The 17,469-nt window shown below is 40.1% G+C and overlaps 1 protein-coding gene across 3 annotated transcripts in view; it reads left to right on the top strand.

Annotated features, from left to right (window-relative positions):
• The first annotated feature begins 1,385 nt into the window (after positions 1–1,385).
• The window catches only part of tp53bp2.L (tumor protein p53 binding protein 2 L homeolog), a 35,678-nt gene continuing 19,594 nt past the window's right edge, over positions 1,386–17,469 (top strand). Inside the window, 3 exon segments of one of the 3 annotated variants that reach the window (NM_001093615.1) lie at positions 1,386–1,487; positions 10,864–11,011; positions 13,749–13,862. In NM_001093615.1, the coding sequence (NP_001087084.1) occupies positions 10,864–11,011; positions 13,749–13,862 (262 nt within the window). In that variant the 5' untranslated portion in view covers positions 1,386–1,487. 3 annotated transcript variants of the gene reach the window in all.

Genomic DNA, 17,469 nt, shown 5'->3' with positions numbered 1-17,469 from the left:
CATGTTAAAAAAAACATTCGGGCCCCAGAGAATATTTTTTTTTAAAAAAAACATTGGTGGCAAGGCCTATAGAATATTAAAATAATACATTGGTGGCCAGGGGTTTAATAAAATTTAAAAAAAAAAACACATTGGTGTTCAGTAGAACTGAACTTGTGGCTTCAGGTCTTTAGCTTTGGATCCATTCATGGCTTCGGAACTTCAACTTCGAATGCTCAAAATTCCCCTTATATTGCCCTGATTGATAATCAGTGGCGTAAGTGGATGTTATTGGACCCCACAGCATATTTATTTCATGGCCCCCAAAATATCCAGAGGTTGTCAAGTTTTACTAATTTATATTAAAATTGTTGGTTAAGTAGGAACTCATGGGTCCCCCTGCAGTCGCAGGGTTTGCTTCCTCTCCTGGTGATAATCATCTGGACAATACTGGGGCAATTTTGAGTGTATTTCCCTTATTTGTGACCCCAGTGCATCCATTCTTAAAGGGATACTGTCATGGGAAAATTTTTTTTTTTAATAGTACTGCTCCAGCAGAATTCTGCACTGAAATCCATTTCTCAAAAGAGCAAACAGATTTTTTTATATTCAATTTTGGAATCTGACATAGGGCTAGACATATTGTCAGTTTCCCAGCTGCCCCAAGTCATGTGACGTGCTCAGAAAGCATTTCTCTCCTAAAGTGCAGGCACAAGTCACATGACCAGGGGCAGCTGGGAAATTGACAATATGTCTAGCCCCATGTCAGATTTCAGAATTGAATATAAAAAAATCTGTTTGCTCTTTTGAGAAATGGATTTCAGTGCAGAATTCTGCTGGAGTAGCACTATTAACTGATGCATTTGAAAAAAAACATGTTTTCCCATGACAGGATCCCTTTAAGGCAATGGCACATGGGTAGGCTTCAAACTGCTGGGAATTGCCCCTTTTGTAGGGTCCAGGCAATTAGCATTCAGGGAAATCTTGGGGTTTGCCATTAGTAGCTAGTAAATTCCTGAGCTCTTGCACCTGCCCCACTGCTGCATCACCCCTAGCCAATAGCGAGGGCTCCATGCAGATAAGAAAGTTTAGCAGTGCAGAAACAACAAATCCTGCAGCAATATTTAAAGGTGAATTCTAAATGAGATAAACAAATATATAACTAGGAATCTAGAGGCAAATAGGGTCACTTTTCTTTCGTTCGGTGGCGATATACCAGCAACACGCCTCCCCCGCTGACATGAAGCAAATCCAAGGATCCTATCGCAGTGACGTCACCGGGAATAACAAATGGTAGCGTCCGCTGGAGCTAAGCCGCGCCCTACGGAAGTGATGCACCGCGCAGAAGCCGCGCCCCCTGGAGAAAAAGTAAGATGTCTGCCGCTGCTGGCGACAGAACGGATGGGAAGAGCTCGGGATCGGCGTCACCTACGGAGCCAGTGTCCACAGTCACCATCAGGAATATTCTTAACCACATGAACCGCGATGAGATCAGTCAACTCCGCCTGGTGAGGGGGGTCAGTCTGAGGGGAGGAGGTTGACTTATATTTATATTCTCCTGGGCTGGGGACACCTGTAGCCATTTAGCCACGGCTCTGTGTTACTGGGGATTATACAGGATTTCTGCTACTTGCTTCTTATTGTTTCATTACTTTCTTTACTTTATTTGCCTTACTCTTCCCTTAAAGGGCTTGTTCATATTCCAGACACTTTTTTCAATTCATTTGTTTTCAGATTGTTCCCCAGAAATAAAGACTTTTATTTGGTTTTTTTTACTGTTTTTTTCCAAAATCTAAGTTTAAAGGGGTTGTTCTCCTTTGAATTAACTTCCAGTATTTGCTACAGGGTGATATTCTGAACTATTTGTTTTCATTATTTATTATTTGTGGTTTTTGAGTTATTTAGCTATTTTTATTCAGCATCCAGTTTGCAGTTTCAGCAATCTGGTTGCTGGGGTCCAAATTCCCCTAACAACCCTGCATTGATTTGATTAAGAGACTGGAATATGAATAGGAGAGGCCTGAATAGAAAGAGGAGGAATAAAAAGTAGCAATAACAAAAAATGTGTAGCTTTACAGAACATATGTTTTTAGAAGGGGTCAGTGACCCCCCCATTTGAAAACTGGAAAGAGTCTGAAGCAAAAATTCAAATAATTAAAAAAACTATGAAAAATAAACAGAGGACCAATTGAAAAGTTGCTTAGAAATAAATAGCCCTTCTATAACATTAAAAGTTAACTTTTAGGTGAACAACCCCCTTAAAGTTGAATGTTCATGTCTCTGGTGTTTGAGTCTGGCAGCTCAGTAATTCAGGTGCAGATTCTGAACTGTTACAATTTACTCCATTAGTTGATCCATTTCTCAGCAGCATCTGTGGAGTATTAGTAACTATTGTATCAGTTCTAACAGCCGCCTGCTCGATAGGGACAAAGATAACAAATGTATCCATTAATTGTATCAATTTAGGTCAGTTTTGGGAGGTCGGCGACCCTCCTTCACAGAGCTGCTTTAGAAGCTGCAAAAATGACACTTAAATATTCGAACAACGGTCACAAATAGAAAGTAACTGGAAAAAGTCTGGTGATCTATCTGAAAACAACTATAGTTGTTCGAAGGTGAACCACCCCTTCTAAGAGGAACTCACGAAAATGAACTATAATATAAACTTCATCATACAGAAGTAAGAAGCTTTCTAAATATCAAATACAAATTCTAAACCGTTTGTGACATTATCAAGTTCATCTTCGCTCTCCCTATTCGTCTCTTCATTCTCTCTTCGTGCAGGAGTTGGGAGTTGGATTTTGAATGACAGTTCAGTCCAATGCTGCCTTTGGTGGGGGGGGTCCCTTTGCCTAAAACATGTATTAGAGCTCACTCTTTTAAAATCACCAGACATATTCCCACTCTACATGCAGGATTTGTACCTAAGTCTGTTATTTTGCTAGATTTTGTTTGTACTGGAATCAGTTATTTGAGTGAGCTCTAATACATCTGCTAGGAAAGGAGCCCCCTATAAGATATATAGTGAATAAAGGACCCCCTCTTGTAAAATATAAGGATATTATAAGTTACTGAGGAGTTTCATGACCATATAAAAACACGAGGCCGAAGGCCGAGTGTTTTTATACAGGTCATGGAACTCCGAGGTAACTTATAATATCCTTATATTTTACAACTGGGGGAACTTTATTAATTATAATACACAAATTTTAGTGAGTCATGTGACAGAAATTACATCACTACTCACAGTTTATAACTGATGACATCACTACTCACCATTTATAAGGATATAATTTACAAGATATTCATGGCTTTTGTGTATTATATTGGATGTAACTGTCAATGAATATCTGACACCCAACTCCTGAATGCCGAGAACCAGATGCTGCGAGTGAAGATAAACTTGATTGTTTCAGAAACAGTACAACATTTTTTATCGATCATGTTTAGAAAGTTTTTTTATTTCACTATGTTGACGAATATATAAAATTTTCATTTTTGCGATAGTTCTCCTTTAAGGGCAGCAGGTAGGTTGTGATCTTTGCCCTGTATTTAGTAGAAAGCAGCTGCATGTTGGTTTGTAATTGGACAGGGTTTGATAATCTATTTTTTTATATGTATCTGTGCTTGCAATCATGTCTGAAGAATATATAGTATCAGCCACACCCACTGGGTTGGATTTTATATCATGAGGAAAGCTGCAGTTGGTCACCTTTCCCTGTCAGTAATATATTGCAGTGGAGCGGGTTTATTAGTTATACTTTGTGTTCTATAGAGGAGCAGACCCTGCGGCTGCTGGGGGGACCAGGAGGTATAGGTCAATATCTAGAAATTTTTGTGGCCTGCAAAATAATTTGCTGTGGGGCCCAGTAACATCTAGTTACACCACTGTTGTGTTCCATGCGGCCCCATGTGACTCTGGAGTTATAGGGTGACTCCGTTCTGGGCGACTGATGGAGAAAAGGCCCTGGGGGTGTGTTTGAATTTCAGCTTGTCAGCATAGGGCCAGTGTGAGGACATCCCTGGTGTTTACATGATGAGCCAGTGGGTGTCTCTCTGATACTGACATAAAAACATTATTCCCCTGTATTGTTGTGAGTAACAATACATTGATATATACTGTATATATACGTGTGTGTTGGGGGGTGATCTGTCTGTTTGGCAGCTGCTAAAGATGTGTCTGTTAATGTGATGCATTGCTCTTAATCTCCTCATTATCTCTTCAGCTTGGTTTGGTTCAGGCCACACAAGCAGATTCGGGGAGACTAGCCAACCCATCGACAAATCTCCTCTTCTTCGGATTCGAAAACCACCCCGAACTGCCTTCCCCCTGCCCTCCACCGGCTAAAATTAATATTTGCCTGGGGGAAGGCACACACAGCGCTTCCTTTTCTGAAGTCGCCCAAAGTTGTATCACGAGGGGGCGACTAATCTCCCAGAATCTTCTTGTGTGGCCAGACCCTTAAAGGGCAACTATCTTATGTCATGTTGATAAAAAATATTCTAATCACCTTTTAAAATATACACTCATTGAACTATTTCAGCTGTTTTTATGATATTCCTAATTGCAAATGAAAACAGTATCCCATCTCTGATTCTGACTCTTGAAACTGTCAACTCACTTCGAGGCCTCTTCAATTTACATTGTTTCAGGAGTCAGAACCACCAGTGCAGAAAATGTTAACAGCCAGACACATTCATTTTTTTTATTCAATAGCAATTTAATTTGCACGTAAAACCATTGGGGATGTGTACTGAATGTAGATTGGGAAGCTTCTTGAGACACTCTTTCATTAGTCAAAAGACAGTTTTGGGGTGGAGTTCCCCTTTAATATGCTAGTGGTCCGCATTATACGTCTTTTAATTGGTTTCACTGTTAATGTGCATGTGTTGGTATCAATGACTGTGGGTACGCAAGGTGAAAAATACTATTCTTTAATCATGGCATTGCCACAGTGGTGTTTAGTAGGCAGTTACATAAGTGTCAGTTTCACTTGATGTGGTTAAATGTTCCCTGTAGCTAATTAGTATATATATATAATAGCCATAAACAACCTTCCTATGTGGGCAGGGGGTTCACATGTCTTTCCTAGGGATGAGACAGTCTCTCTTCTGTATGATGGGAAAGCAGTGAATATTAGACAGAGTCGTGGGTTCCTTGTAGAGTTTGTAATTAAAGGGGGAGGTTCACCTGCGAGTTGTAGAATGGCTAAATCTAAGCATCTTTTCAATTGACCTTGATTATTTTTTGTTTTTTATATAGTTTTTGAATTATTTGTCTTCTTCTTAAAATGGGGGTCACTGACCCCATCTAAAAAAACAAATGCTCTGTAAGGTGACACGTATAGTTATTGCAATTTTTTTTTATTACACATATTTCTATTCAGACCCCCTCCTATTCATATTTGAGTCTCTTGTTCAAATCAATGCATGGTTGCTAGGGAAATTTGGATCCTAGCAACCAGGTTGCTGAAATTCCTAACTGGAGAACTGTTGAATCAAAAGCCCTGTCTGGCTTTTAAAGGGGGGGGGGGGTCATTTTAAAAAAAAAACAAAAACAAATGCTCTGTAAGGCTACACATTTTATTGTTATTGCTGTTTTTTTTTCCATTATGCATCTTTCTGTTCAGACCCTCTGTGCTCATATTCCAGTCTCTTACTCAAAGTAGTGCATGGTTACTAGGGTATTTGACCCTAGCAACCAGATTGCTGAATAAAAAGCTAAATAACTCAAAAAACTACAATTTACATACGGAAAGTTAATTTAAAGGTCCCATACATGTATATGGTAAACTGGCCAATGTTTATATCATGAATCAAATAAGGCAATATCATAAGGAAATGTATTATTACGGCAGGGGTGCAGTAGGGTTTACCTTGAGTTTAGTTCCTGTGTTTATTGGTATCGCTGCAGCCATCGGCAGGCAAAACAATGCAGTTGGCTTCCTTTGGGACAAAGGCCTGTATACAAAGGGTTTCCTTGATAACATGTGTTTCATGTGAGATTAACCCTTCTTAGGCTGATTGTATTAACATCTTTGCATTCATAGATTAAGCTGATTACTTTTAATTGAACCAGCAAAAAAATCTTTTTTTTTTTTTTATTTCTTAAATCCCTTGCTGACCTCGCCCCCAGCGTGAAAGTGTCCCAGGATACATTTATATACATTTTACAGAAATGATGTCCTTTAGTTTCAAATATTTAAGGATATAACTGACTTTGTTGGCTTTTCTATTATAAACAGAAACAAAAGCAGATCTATAACTTACAGCTGTAGGGGTGCTGGGAGTTGTAGATAGTGTACAGTTGGTAAGCAGCGCACATAGGACAATGGTGGGAATGGGCACTTGCTGCTGCTTTGTTGTTATCCCATCAACAAGTGCAGTAATTGTATCCATGTGACAGGTTAGATTCCTTGTACCCTTCCCCCATATCCCCCACCCTGCTTACCATTCAGACTTGTGGATAATACATGGAGCTTCTCCAACTCCCTGCCCCCTTCCCTGTCTCTTTCAGTCCACTAATAGGAACTCTCTTGGCAAAAAAACTCCCTGAAATCACTGCATATCGCTTTGATTTACAGTAGCCCCATGTAATGAACATTTCTACCTGTCCTTAATTATCCTGCTAAACTTTATGGCATCATCTCTCTGATCAAGTTGAGTGATGTCATTCATGTGCTCACTTATGATCTCATTAATTGGGCAGTAGATTCCCTGCTCGGCTTATTTTGCTGTCGTACATATTATTTTAGCAGGGGGGTTGCCCTTTATTCTTTTAACCAATGAACAAATGCACTGTGCGGTTTAGACCATTGTGTCTGCATTGCAGGGTGCAACTGATATTTGAGCCAGTTAAACGGGGCAAATATCAGCCAGTTTGGCAGAATATGGGATATATTGGGCCCCGTATAAGCCATGTATATGCAGGGATAGGAAACAGTGAGTATTTGTTAGATATATATACGCAGCCAGTTTGTATGGACTTTGTTCTGTATCTACAGGCACTGAACTCGCTCTCTTTCTGAGCTCTGCGGAATTGTCTGTTTATGTTTGAACTGTGATTATCCAAATGCTGTGACTGGCTGCGCATTGCTCCCGGCCCTCCCCACCCGGACTCACAGGAAAATAGCCAGTGCAGCACCTAAAATATGCATTCTTTAAAAAATGTTTTTGCATTCATAAATGCTTGAATAACATACAGGCGTACATTCATATGGGCGGTTAAAGGTCTCCTTATACAGTATATGTGTGTGTGTATATATATTTATATATCAGCAGCCACACTCCAATTCCATATTCCTCTTGAATAGTGGTGGTTACAGGGTTAAATCAAACTATATATATATATATATATATATATATATATATATATATATATATATATATATATATATATATATATATATTTATATTTATATTTATATATTTATATTTATATTTATATATATATATATATATATATATATATTTATATATATATATATATATATATTTATATTTATATTTATATATATTTATATTTATATTTTTATATATTATATATATATATATATTTATATATTATATATATATATATATATATATTATATATATATATTTATATATATTTATATATTTATATATATATATATATATTTATATATATATTTATATATATTTATATATTTATATATATTTATATATTTATTTATATTTATATATTTATTTATATTTATATATATATATATATATATATATATATATATATATATATATATTTATATATATATATATATATATATATATATATATATATATATATATATATATATATATATATTTATATATATATATATTTATATATATATATATTTATATATATATATATTTATATATATATATATATATATATATATATATATATATATATATATATAATTTTTTTTAATTTTTTTGCCGCGAGTGCTTTCTATGGTGCCATGTATCTATTTTTGGTTAGCACCCAGCTTGTACTCCATTTTAATCAAATAATTTAGAATTTTTAAAAATAATTTCCTTTTTCTCAGTACAGGTATGGGACCTGTTATCTACAATACTCAGGACCTGAGGTTTTCTGGACAACAGATCTTTCCGTAATTTGGATCTTCATACCATAAGCCTGCTAGAAAATCATATAATATTAAATAAACTCAGTGGGTTTGTTTTGCCTCCAATTCGGATTAATAGTCTCTCGGTTGGGATCAAGTACAAGCTACTGTTTTATTATTAAGGAGAAAAAGGGAAACGTTTTTACAAAGTTGGATTATTTGGATAGAATGAAGTCTACGGGAGACGGCCTTTCTGTAATTTGCAGCTTTCTGGATAACAGGTTTCCGGATAACGGATCGCATACCTGTGATAATAAAACAGTAGCTTGTACTTGATCCCAACTAAGATATAATTAATCCTTATTGGAGGTGAAACTATCCAATTGGGTTTATTTAAAGTTTAAATGATTTTTTAGTGGACATAAGGTATGGGGATGCAAAATACAGAAAGACCTTTATCCGGAAAACCCCCAGGTTCCAACCATTTTGAATAACATGTCCCATGCCTGTCATTCTAAACAGCGCAGGGAGTTTGTGTGTTGGTGGTTCTCCTGCTTCTTGCAACACTCCCAAATCATACAGGCTGGTTAATCGGTTTCTGAGAAGTCCCGGCGTGTGTGTGTCAGGGGCATTAGATTGTAAGCTTCACATTTAGGACTGAGAGGCCTGTGGTCAATGGGCAGCAATATGTGGCGTCACACAGTGTTTGGATCACTTTAAGGGCCAGGGCACACGCTGCTATTTTGGGAGATTAGTTGCCCAGCAATCAGTAACGGAACTTGGTGGGGGCGGGCCGTGCAGCCGGGCTCGCCCTCGTCTGCGTGATTTTTCACTGCCGCTGCAGCCGACTCCAGCCGGCTGCAGCGCGCGCGATCTACCGGGGGGGGGGGGTCCTGCGGGGGTGCGGGCCCTGGCCCAGTTGCACCCCCGGTAGTTACGCCCCTGCCAGCAATAAACCGCTTCCTCTTTGGGTGACCAATCTCCCCGAACTGCCTTCCTGCCAGCTAGAATGGAAATCATCGGTGGGATGGCACTCGGATCACTTCGGCTTTCCGAAGTCGCCCAAAGCTTCCTCGTGAGGCAACTTCAGACGACTTTGGAAAACAAAATCTTCTGAGTGCCATCCCATTGGCGATTTACATTCTAGATGTCGGGAAGGCAGTTCGGGGAGTTTAGTCACCCAAAGAATAGGAGATTTGTCAATGGGCGACTAATCTCCGCCAAATCTTTGTCACTGCCCTCAGCAACAGGTTGAAGTGCTGTTATGCACCACAGCAGAGTCCCTTCGTTTGAGGCAGTAGCAGAGAGGTCACATTTTAATACAAGTGCCAATAAAGTCGAGGCTGAATGCTCCGTCCTTTGAAGGCTCACGTCAGAATTACTTTTTAATGAAAGGAACTGTCTGACCTGCAGATTTAATCGTTAGTCAAACGTAGTTACCTGCAATTGCTTTGATCTTGCCTCATTGGCTAAAGTGCTTCGATCAGGAATAATTTTGCCTCATGCCGTGCTGAGCGGAACATTACCTTGGGAGGGTTATGTATGATCTCAAGCACTTATTGGGGTGGGGGGTTCCGAATTGATCCCATCCAGTGTGTATAATGGTGTGCGACAGTCACTGCCCCTCCTCTGTGTCCACAAGACACAGGATTTGCACACGCCTGTTTGTTGTTCCTCTGGTTATTTACGTGGATAGAAGATATTTGCTTGGGGAAAGCCATCACAAACGTAACCAGAGACCTTAGTTACATACAGGGAGTTGATATCCCGTGACCCCCGTATCCCGTGATGTACTGAACTTTCAGCATAGGACTCTGTAATCATATTATCCCTTTAGGGTTAAGCTCCCCAAAGATACGACGATTCTTCTTGCCAAACGACCGATTTTAGGGAAGCCGACCAATCCTTCGAAATTATCATGCGATTAGTGGGATTCGAACGATCGTACATCTTATGATTTTTCGCAACATCTATGGCCAGCTTTAGTTCACACCAGGCCCGGACTTTTCAATCTGTGGGTTCTGGCAAATGCCAGAGGGGCTGCTATAAGGTGCCATAGAAAGTCAGTATTTAGTTGGCTGGTGAGGCTGTCTGGTCCTCTCTGTGGGCTGATTGGGCCTCTGTGTACCTGAAATGCCAGGGCCTATTTGAATTCTCAGTCCGGACCTGGTTCACATGAGGAGATTTGGGGAGATTTTGTCGCCTGGAGACTAATCGCCTCATCTTCTGAGCGACTTATCTCCCTGAACTGCCTCAGCGTTTTTTCCTATAGGCTACAATGAAAAGTCACCTGCGCTAATACACACGCGGCAATGCATTTTCTATAGTCGCCCAAAGTTGCCTGTGTGAGGCAACTTCCAGCATTCCAACGAGGTACTGGCAAATAAACCCGAGTGACTTATACTATTCTTATAACGTACAGTAGGAGTAATAATACCTTGTAATACACTAGTGATCCTTTTGCGCTCCCTGTATAACTCAGCCTGCATGGTCACAGAACCCCTCAGTGACTTCTAATATCCTTATCATTTACAGTAGGGGGTACATTATCCCTTACAATACACTAGTGATACTCAGAGTTCCCTGTATAAATCAGCCTGCAGCCTTGTGCCTTTATATGGTCACAGAACAACCCCTCAGTGACTTCTAATATCCTTATCATTTACAGTAGGGGGTACATTATCCCTTATAATACATGAGTGATACTCAGAGTTCCCTGTATAACTCAGCCTGCAGCCTTGTGCCTTTATATGGTCACAGTTACCAATTTCTCCAGTTATGATCTAACAGGCCATGTCTTTTTAACCTTTTGCAGATGTTCCTTACCGTGTACCTTAGTAACAACGAGCAACATTTTACCGAGGTGCCGATCACACCAGAAACCACCTGCCGGGATGTCATAGAGCTTTGCAAGGAGCCAGGGGAAACAGACTGTCATTTAGCAGAGGTGTGGCGAGGCACAGGTACGGCTCACTGGTTCTCACCAATTTTATTATGAATCACACAATAATCTCACCTTGTTCCTGTGTACTCCTTAAAGTGAAAGTTAGACGTCAGCGCTATGAAGGCAGCACCTGACTAGTACAGGTTCTCAATGTAATATAGCAGTAAATCTGTATCCGTAAATAATACACACACACACACACACACACACACACTCATGTTTGGACAGTTCTGTTCTGATACTAACGACATGATGTCATCTCCTCTCTCCAAACTTATTAGAAATATTTACAATGCTAGTGTTATTTGCCCTTCGTCTCACACATGGACAGGGCTGGTTTCTATCAGCGTCAGAAGCAGACTCAGTGCTGGTTAATGAGTGGTGTGTCGCTGTTTCATGCCTGAGGAGGAGTTCAGCGTGTTGTATTCAGATTTCTTTGACAGATAAAAAGGAAACTTAATACTGACGGGGAATTTTACTGAGTACAAGGAAGACTAACAGACAAAGTAAATAGCAGACAGCCTTGCTCTTGGCAGACCAGTCTTTTTCCAATGTTTTGGGAGTTGTAGTCGAGCAATAGCAAGAAGACCAAAGGTTAGCCCTTCTGTCCTGAGATCTTCACTAAACACAATTGGTATTGTTTGGGTTTATGTCACAAGAAGAGATTGCTTAGAGTAGAGATGCCTTATAATCCTTGTCATTGTTTTATTTGGAACAAGTAATCTGCTACTTTTGGAAGTTAAACTTCCCCTTTAAAGCAAGATTGTTTTCCTTCCCCACCATATCCCTTTATCCTGGGTATTATTGTTGCTAAAAAGCTTTGCATAATGCTGTTTATAGGCTTCATTGTTTGGCTTCTCTTTAAATGATTAAAGGTGGCCATAAATGGATAGATCCGCTCGTTTGGCCAAACGAGCGGATCTCCCTCCGATATGCCCACCTTGAGGTGGGCAATATCGGGCAGATCCGATCGTGGGCCCTAGGGCCCAACGATCGGATCCTAGCATTCGGCAAACGGGCGTTTGGATCGCGGGACCGCATCAACGAACAGATGCAGCCGCGATCCGACGGGATTTTCTGTCCCATCCGATCGAGATCTGGCCGACTTTCGGCCAGATCTCGATCGGGGAAGCCCGTCGGGGGCCCCCATACACGGGCCAATAAGCTGCCGACACAGTCTGTCGGCAGCTTTTATCGGCCCGTGTATGGCCACCTTTAGTGTGTGCATAGCTGCCTTGAGCTGATCCCATGCCTACTATCTGTAAGCTGCATGGGAAAAAATCATCCCAGTCCAGCAGGAACCTTAAACCCTCCCATGGCGACAAATCTCTTGTTCCGGCTACCAATCTCCCTGAAATGCCTTCCGGCTTGCTAGAATGTGAATCACCGGCAGGATGGCACTCTTAATAGCTTTGTTTTTCCAAATTAGCCCTCCTGAGTCAACTTCGGCGACTTCAGAGAACTAAGCGATCAGTGCCATCTTGCCTGTGATTCACATTCTAGCCAGCAGGAAGGCATTTCAGGGAGATTAGTCGCTCGAACAAGAGGAGATTTGTCGCTGGGTGACTAATCTCCTGGAACGCTACATGTGCCACCACCCTAACTCTACGTATTTTGCTCAGAGTGCTCTTCTGGTTACATTTGTAAGTTCATTTTTAGATTTAATTATATTTGCAGTCATGAAATTAATACAAATGTACAACTGGCTTACCTGCTGCTGTTCAGCTTGGGCAGAGCTTGGGCAGAACTTAACTGGGGAAAAAAATTATTTTCCCTGCCCTGTAACTCCTGTAATATTGAGTGATAGAACTGAGCAGGGGAAATAATGTAGATTGCAAAAGCCTTTGGCCTTGTGCTTTTATATGCTCATGGAACTCATTTGTAACTTATAATATCCTTATAATACACAAGAGCCATGGATATCCTGTAAATTATATCCTTTTAAATGGTGTATATAATATATATACATATACACGTACTCTTAGAAAAGGCTAAGTGCACACTGAGAACCTTAAAAAATACAAATGTTTTATTTATCACATATTAAAGGGCCACCATTTCGATCTTTTCATAGCACTAAAAACAGCCTAATAAACAGGTAAAAGCAAAGCGCACTCCCCCAATCCAGTATCACCTCCCACACCATGTGATCAGAGGCATCCAACCACCAAGCCCTGTACCAAGCATAGATAGAAAATCACGCCATGATTCAAAAATACAGGATAATTGAGCAATAGGTTGTATACTAAAATAAATTTATTTATATATATATATATATATATATATATATATACATACATACATACATACATACATACATACATACATACATACATACATACCGTATTTAAGGTGTCCATTTATTAGGCTTCCCTAGTGACTGTAATTACTAGCCTGGCTGTTGCCGGGCCCTGGGCATTCTCTTCCAAGCTTACAGCAAGCCATGCGGGTCATGTTCAGGGTGTCATTTTTTGTATACAGATTTTGGATAGTATTATTTGCATTTATAGACTTCTCTTTCCCAGAGAGGTTTGTGTACTTGTGCCTATTTTATGAAATGGCTGGAAGCAGTTTTTCCCCCTCCCTTCTTCTTTGTCTGGTCAATGTAACGGCATCACATAACAACAGACTTGCAGAATTCCCCTTTGCACTCTTCTTGTGGAATACATTTGGGCTTGGAACCTTGGTTGCTCTGCTTTTATTTAAGTGCCTTGTTGTAACCACTGCCTAAATCCTGACCCCCTGCTGTATTTCAGAGCGGCCTGTGGCAGATAACGAGCGTATGTGTGAGGTGTTGCACAAGTATGGCACGCAGAGGAACGAAGCACACTTTTACCTGCGCCATGAACACCTCCCGTCAAGAGAATCAGGTAGGCGACCTCTCTTTCTCTCTCCTCCGTACTGTCCTTATACAGGTATGGGAACCATTATCCAGAAAGCTGCAAATTACGGAAAGGCCATCTCCCATAGACTCGATTTTACCAAAATTATCTACGTATTTAAAAAATGATTTCCTTTTTCTCTGTGATAATAAAACAGTAGCTTGTACTTGATCCCAACTAAGATATAATTAATCCTTATTGGTAGCAAAACCAGCCTAATGGGTTTATTTAATGTTTAAATGCGTATCTAGTAGACTTAAGGTCTAAAGATCCTCATTACGGAAAGATCCGTTATCAGGAAACCGCCAGGTTCCAAGCATTCTTGTTCATTTGCTGCAGAACGTCTACATTTTTTCTCTAAACTCTGGCTTCCTGGTAAAAACATGCTAATTTCCTTTCTGCGGGTGTGTTGCGTGCCAAACCCAGCTGGTAGATAACAGAAATGCCATGAATCTGAATTGCTGGGATTAGAATAGTCTGAACAGCGAATGCCAATACTGGGCCACAGAGCTTCCGTGCGCTGATCCGCAGAAATGGGTCATTTCTGAACTTGGTGGCAACTAATCCCTCTGCACCTAGCTGCCTGCTTACACACGATTAGCTTTATTGACTCCCACTATACTGCGGCTTTGCTTTGTTCAAAGCAGGAATTCCATGCAGATTTCTTCTGCCTTGGTTTTTGTTTAAGTTTTGGGTTCTGTTGAAAGGGACACAGGCACTTTTCCGCACATGCTATCCCTTATGTCCTCAGGACAGGATTTTGCTTTTCCTTTATAAACCGTATATTGAAAATATATTTTTAACATTTATTAAATGAGAAGGAAAGCTACAGATACATTCTATTGCCAATAGATTAGCTGCAATAGTGCAAGCTAGAATGCTATATTTATTCTGTAAAATGTTTTACAATACCTAAGTAAAAAGCTCTAGAAGCTCTGTTTATTTAGGATAGCAGCTGCAGTATTAGCTTGGTGTGACATTACTTCCTGCCTGAGTCTCTCCCTGCTCACTCATAGCTCTGGGATCAGATAACAGCAGAGATGGGGGGGGGGGAAGAGGAGCAAACTGAGCATGCTCACGCCCGGGGAAGGAGGTTTAAGCTGAAGGCAGAAGGTCTGATACAGAATCTCATGTGTAAAAAATAGAATTAAAGAAATGCTGTGTTTCTTTTGACAGAGGACTCCGAGCAGCATTACTGAGAGTTTAATGGTGTATTTATACAGACCTTTCTGATAAGGCTTACTTCGTTTTAACCTTGCCTTCTTCTTTACGGGTCGAATTGAAAATTAAAATTCGACTAGGGAATTGAGTTTTTAAAAAAATTTGAATTGGATTTCAAATTCGACTATTTGCCACCTAAAACCTGCCGAATTACTGTATAAGTCAATGGGAGAGGGCCAGGGATCAATTTGGTGATGTTTGTAGCCTTCCTGACAATCGAGTTTTAGTTTTTTTTTTTGGAACAAAAAACTCGAATCACGTTTTGTATAGTTCAAATCGAGTTTTCAGATCGATAAAATTTGTCTGAGTTTTAACAATTTTTGATTTTTTTAAAATAAATTTCCCTCAATTAAATTTAAGGCATCTTAAAAAAAACTCGCATGAATTTGAGATTCAACCCTTGATAAATGTGTTAAAGTTTATATCTTTGTCTTTACATAGTTTTGTGTTGAGGCAAGTATAGTGCATTGCTTTGTCTGCGGCTGCTTTGTGTCCCACACACATTTGTTTCCTTATCTGTAATTTTTCAGGCCGCCGTAGGCACCCCAGTTTTGTCAGTTTTGTTGGATGGCTTTTTGAAGACATAAGGATTAAGGATTATGTTGTACATTGAAGCTGATTACTCCTTTATAGAAGCCAGGGAAATACCTACAACAGCAGTATGCATCTGATGGATATTTACCCTAATTTTTGCACAATGGCCATGGGCAACAAGGTGTTTTGTCCCCTTAGATGAGATCCAGAAGATGCCAACTGGCTTGCAAAATAATGGTAGCCTAGTTGGCTCTGGCTGCTTTTGGGATGGTGAGTGTTTAGTTCAGCAGTTGGAGAGTAAAGGAGAGGCACAATCACTGCTCGGTACAATAAATGTAATTTATTTATTGCTTGGTTTTTAATTGCCATACTCAGTACAGTTTAATATCCCTTTAGAGTAGTGGGAAGGGTCAAAATGTTTTTGGAAGCAGACTCAAGGGAACAATGCCCATTCTAGCTATTAATCTGACTGTTGCTATGGGGGCCTTGGAGGGTCAAGATAATGGAAAAGTAAACTGGGTGGTTTAATCCCCTCAAGCCGTAGGGCTGTACTGTTAGCATAACAATACGGAGCAGGGGGAGTGGGCTGCTCTGTATGGCTGGGAGAAGGGGAGGGAGAAGGGTGCTTATCGGGAGAGACAAGGCAGGCTGATCATTAGACCCAGTGGAATATAGAGGATACAAACACACGGGAGAGGCTGCCACCACACTGCCTCCTTCCAGACTCTCATGAGGTGAGAATGTATAGGGTATCCATGGGTGAAAGGCGTCTCCGAGAAAGGGTTGGTGGGGGGAAAAAGCAGGTTGAGCCAGATGTATGAGTTATAGGTTAGACCATTGCAACCCCCTACATTTATCCTATCTAGGGTGGATGCAAGAAATGGTGGGCTATGTGTATATAAATCATTGTGTTATTATTTTCTGATCTCTATTAGACCACACACAGCTGCTCTAGGAGTCCCCTTGTACAACAGCTCTGCGCACTGACCATTATTCCCTGACTAGACATTGTGGCTAATGTTTGCCCACTGTTGGCTTGTGAGTACTCATGAGCCCAGTCCCAGTATCACTTGCAGAACTGTCTCGGGCTGTAGTTTCTGTTGTAGATCCCAGTAAAGGTGTCAAGTGACAGGTTTCACCAAGTGCCGAGGACCAACCAGGCACCTTCATTATAATTTCCTTTCTCTCCACTCCCCCCTCGCTCAGGCTCAGCTACCCTTCATTCTCCCTCCTGCTCCCCAGGCTTTCAATTTCAAATCATATTCAATTTCAATCTATATTCAATTTACAAAACTGTCTGCATTTTCATTCCTTTTCTCCTTAATCTTTCTTTTTTTTATTTTTTATTGATTTTCTTTGACAGCAAAAGTTCAATAATGAATGAACACAGCAAGCTAAATACCTGTCGCTATTGGGTTTGTTTGCGCAGTATATTTTGTAGATTAATTAGTGTGGGCTTGCTTCTTCCATGTGGGCTTGTTCCAGATATCTGTTGGACTGGCAAAGAGGATCATATATAGGCCAATAAATACTTGTCCCCAACAACCAGATTTGGCAGCTGTTATTGGCCATGTATGAGCATGTTGTACTGTTATACCTATGAGGCATTCCCTGTACAGAGAACAGTGTTTGTTGCCTTTGGTGTAAGGGCTAGACGGGGGTCTGTTAACCTTTTGCTTAATAAAAGGAATCCTAATTATTTTTTTGTAACTTATAGTTTTTTATTAAAGAATTTTCTGATACTTGACTTAAGAAAAGTAACAGTAAAGAGGAGAAAAGAAGAAAGAGATAGAATGGCATCAGCAGTAACTGCATTTAATACAGATCATCAAAGGAATCC

This window comes from Xenopus laevis, chromosome 5L, assembly GCF_017654675.1.
Source record: "Xenopus laevis strain J_2021 chromosome 5L, Xenopus_laevis_v10.1, whole genome shotgun sequence".
NCBI classification, from domain to species: domain Eukaryota; kingdom Metazoa; phylum Chordata; class Amphibia; order Anura; family Pipidae; genus Xenopus; species Xenopus laevis.
Note: the sequence above shows the minus strand (reverse complement) of the source record. Positions and strands in the feature narration are given on the sequence as shown.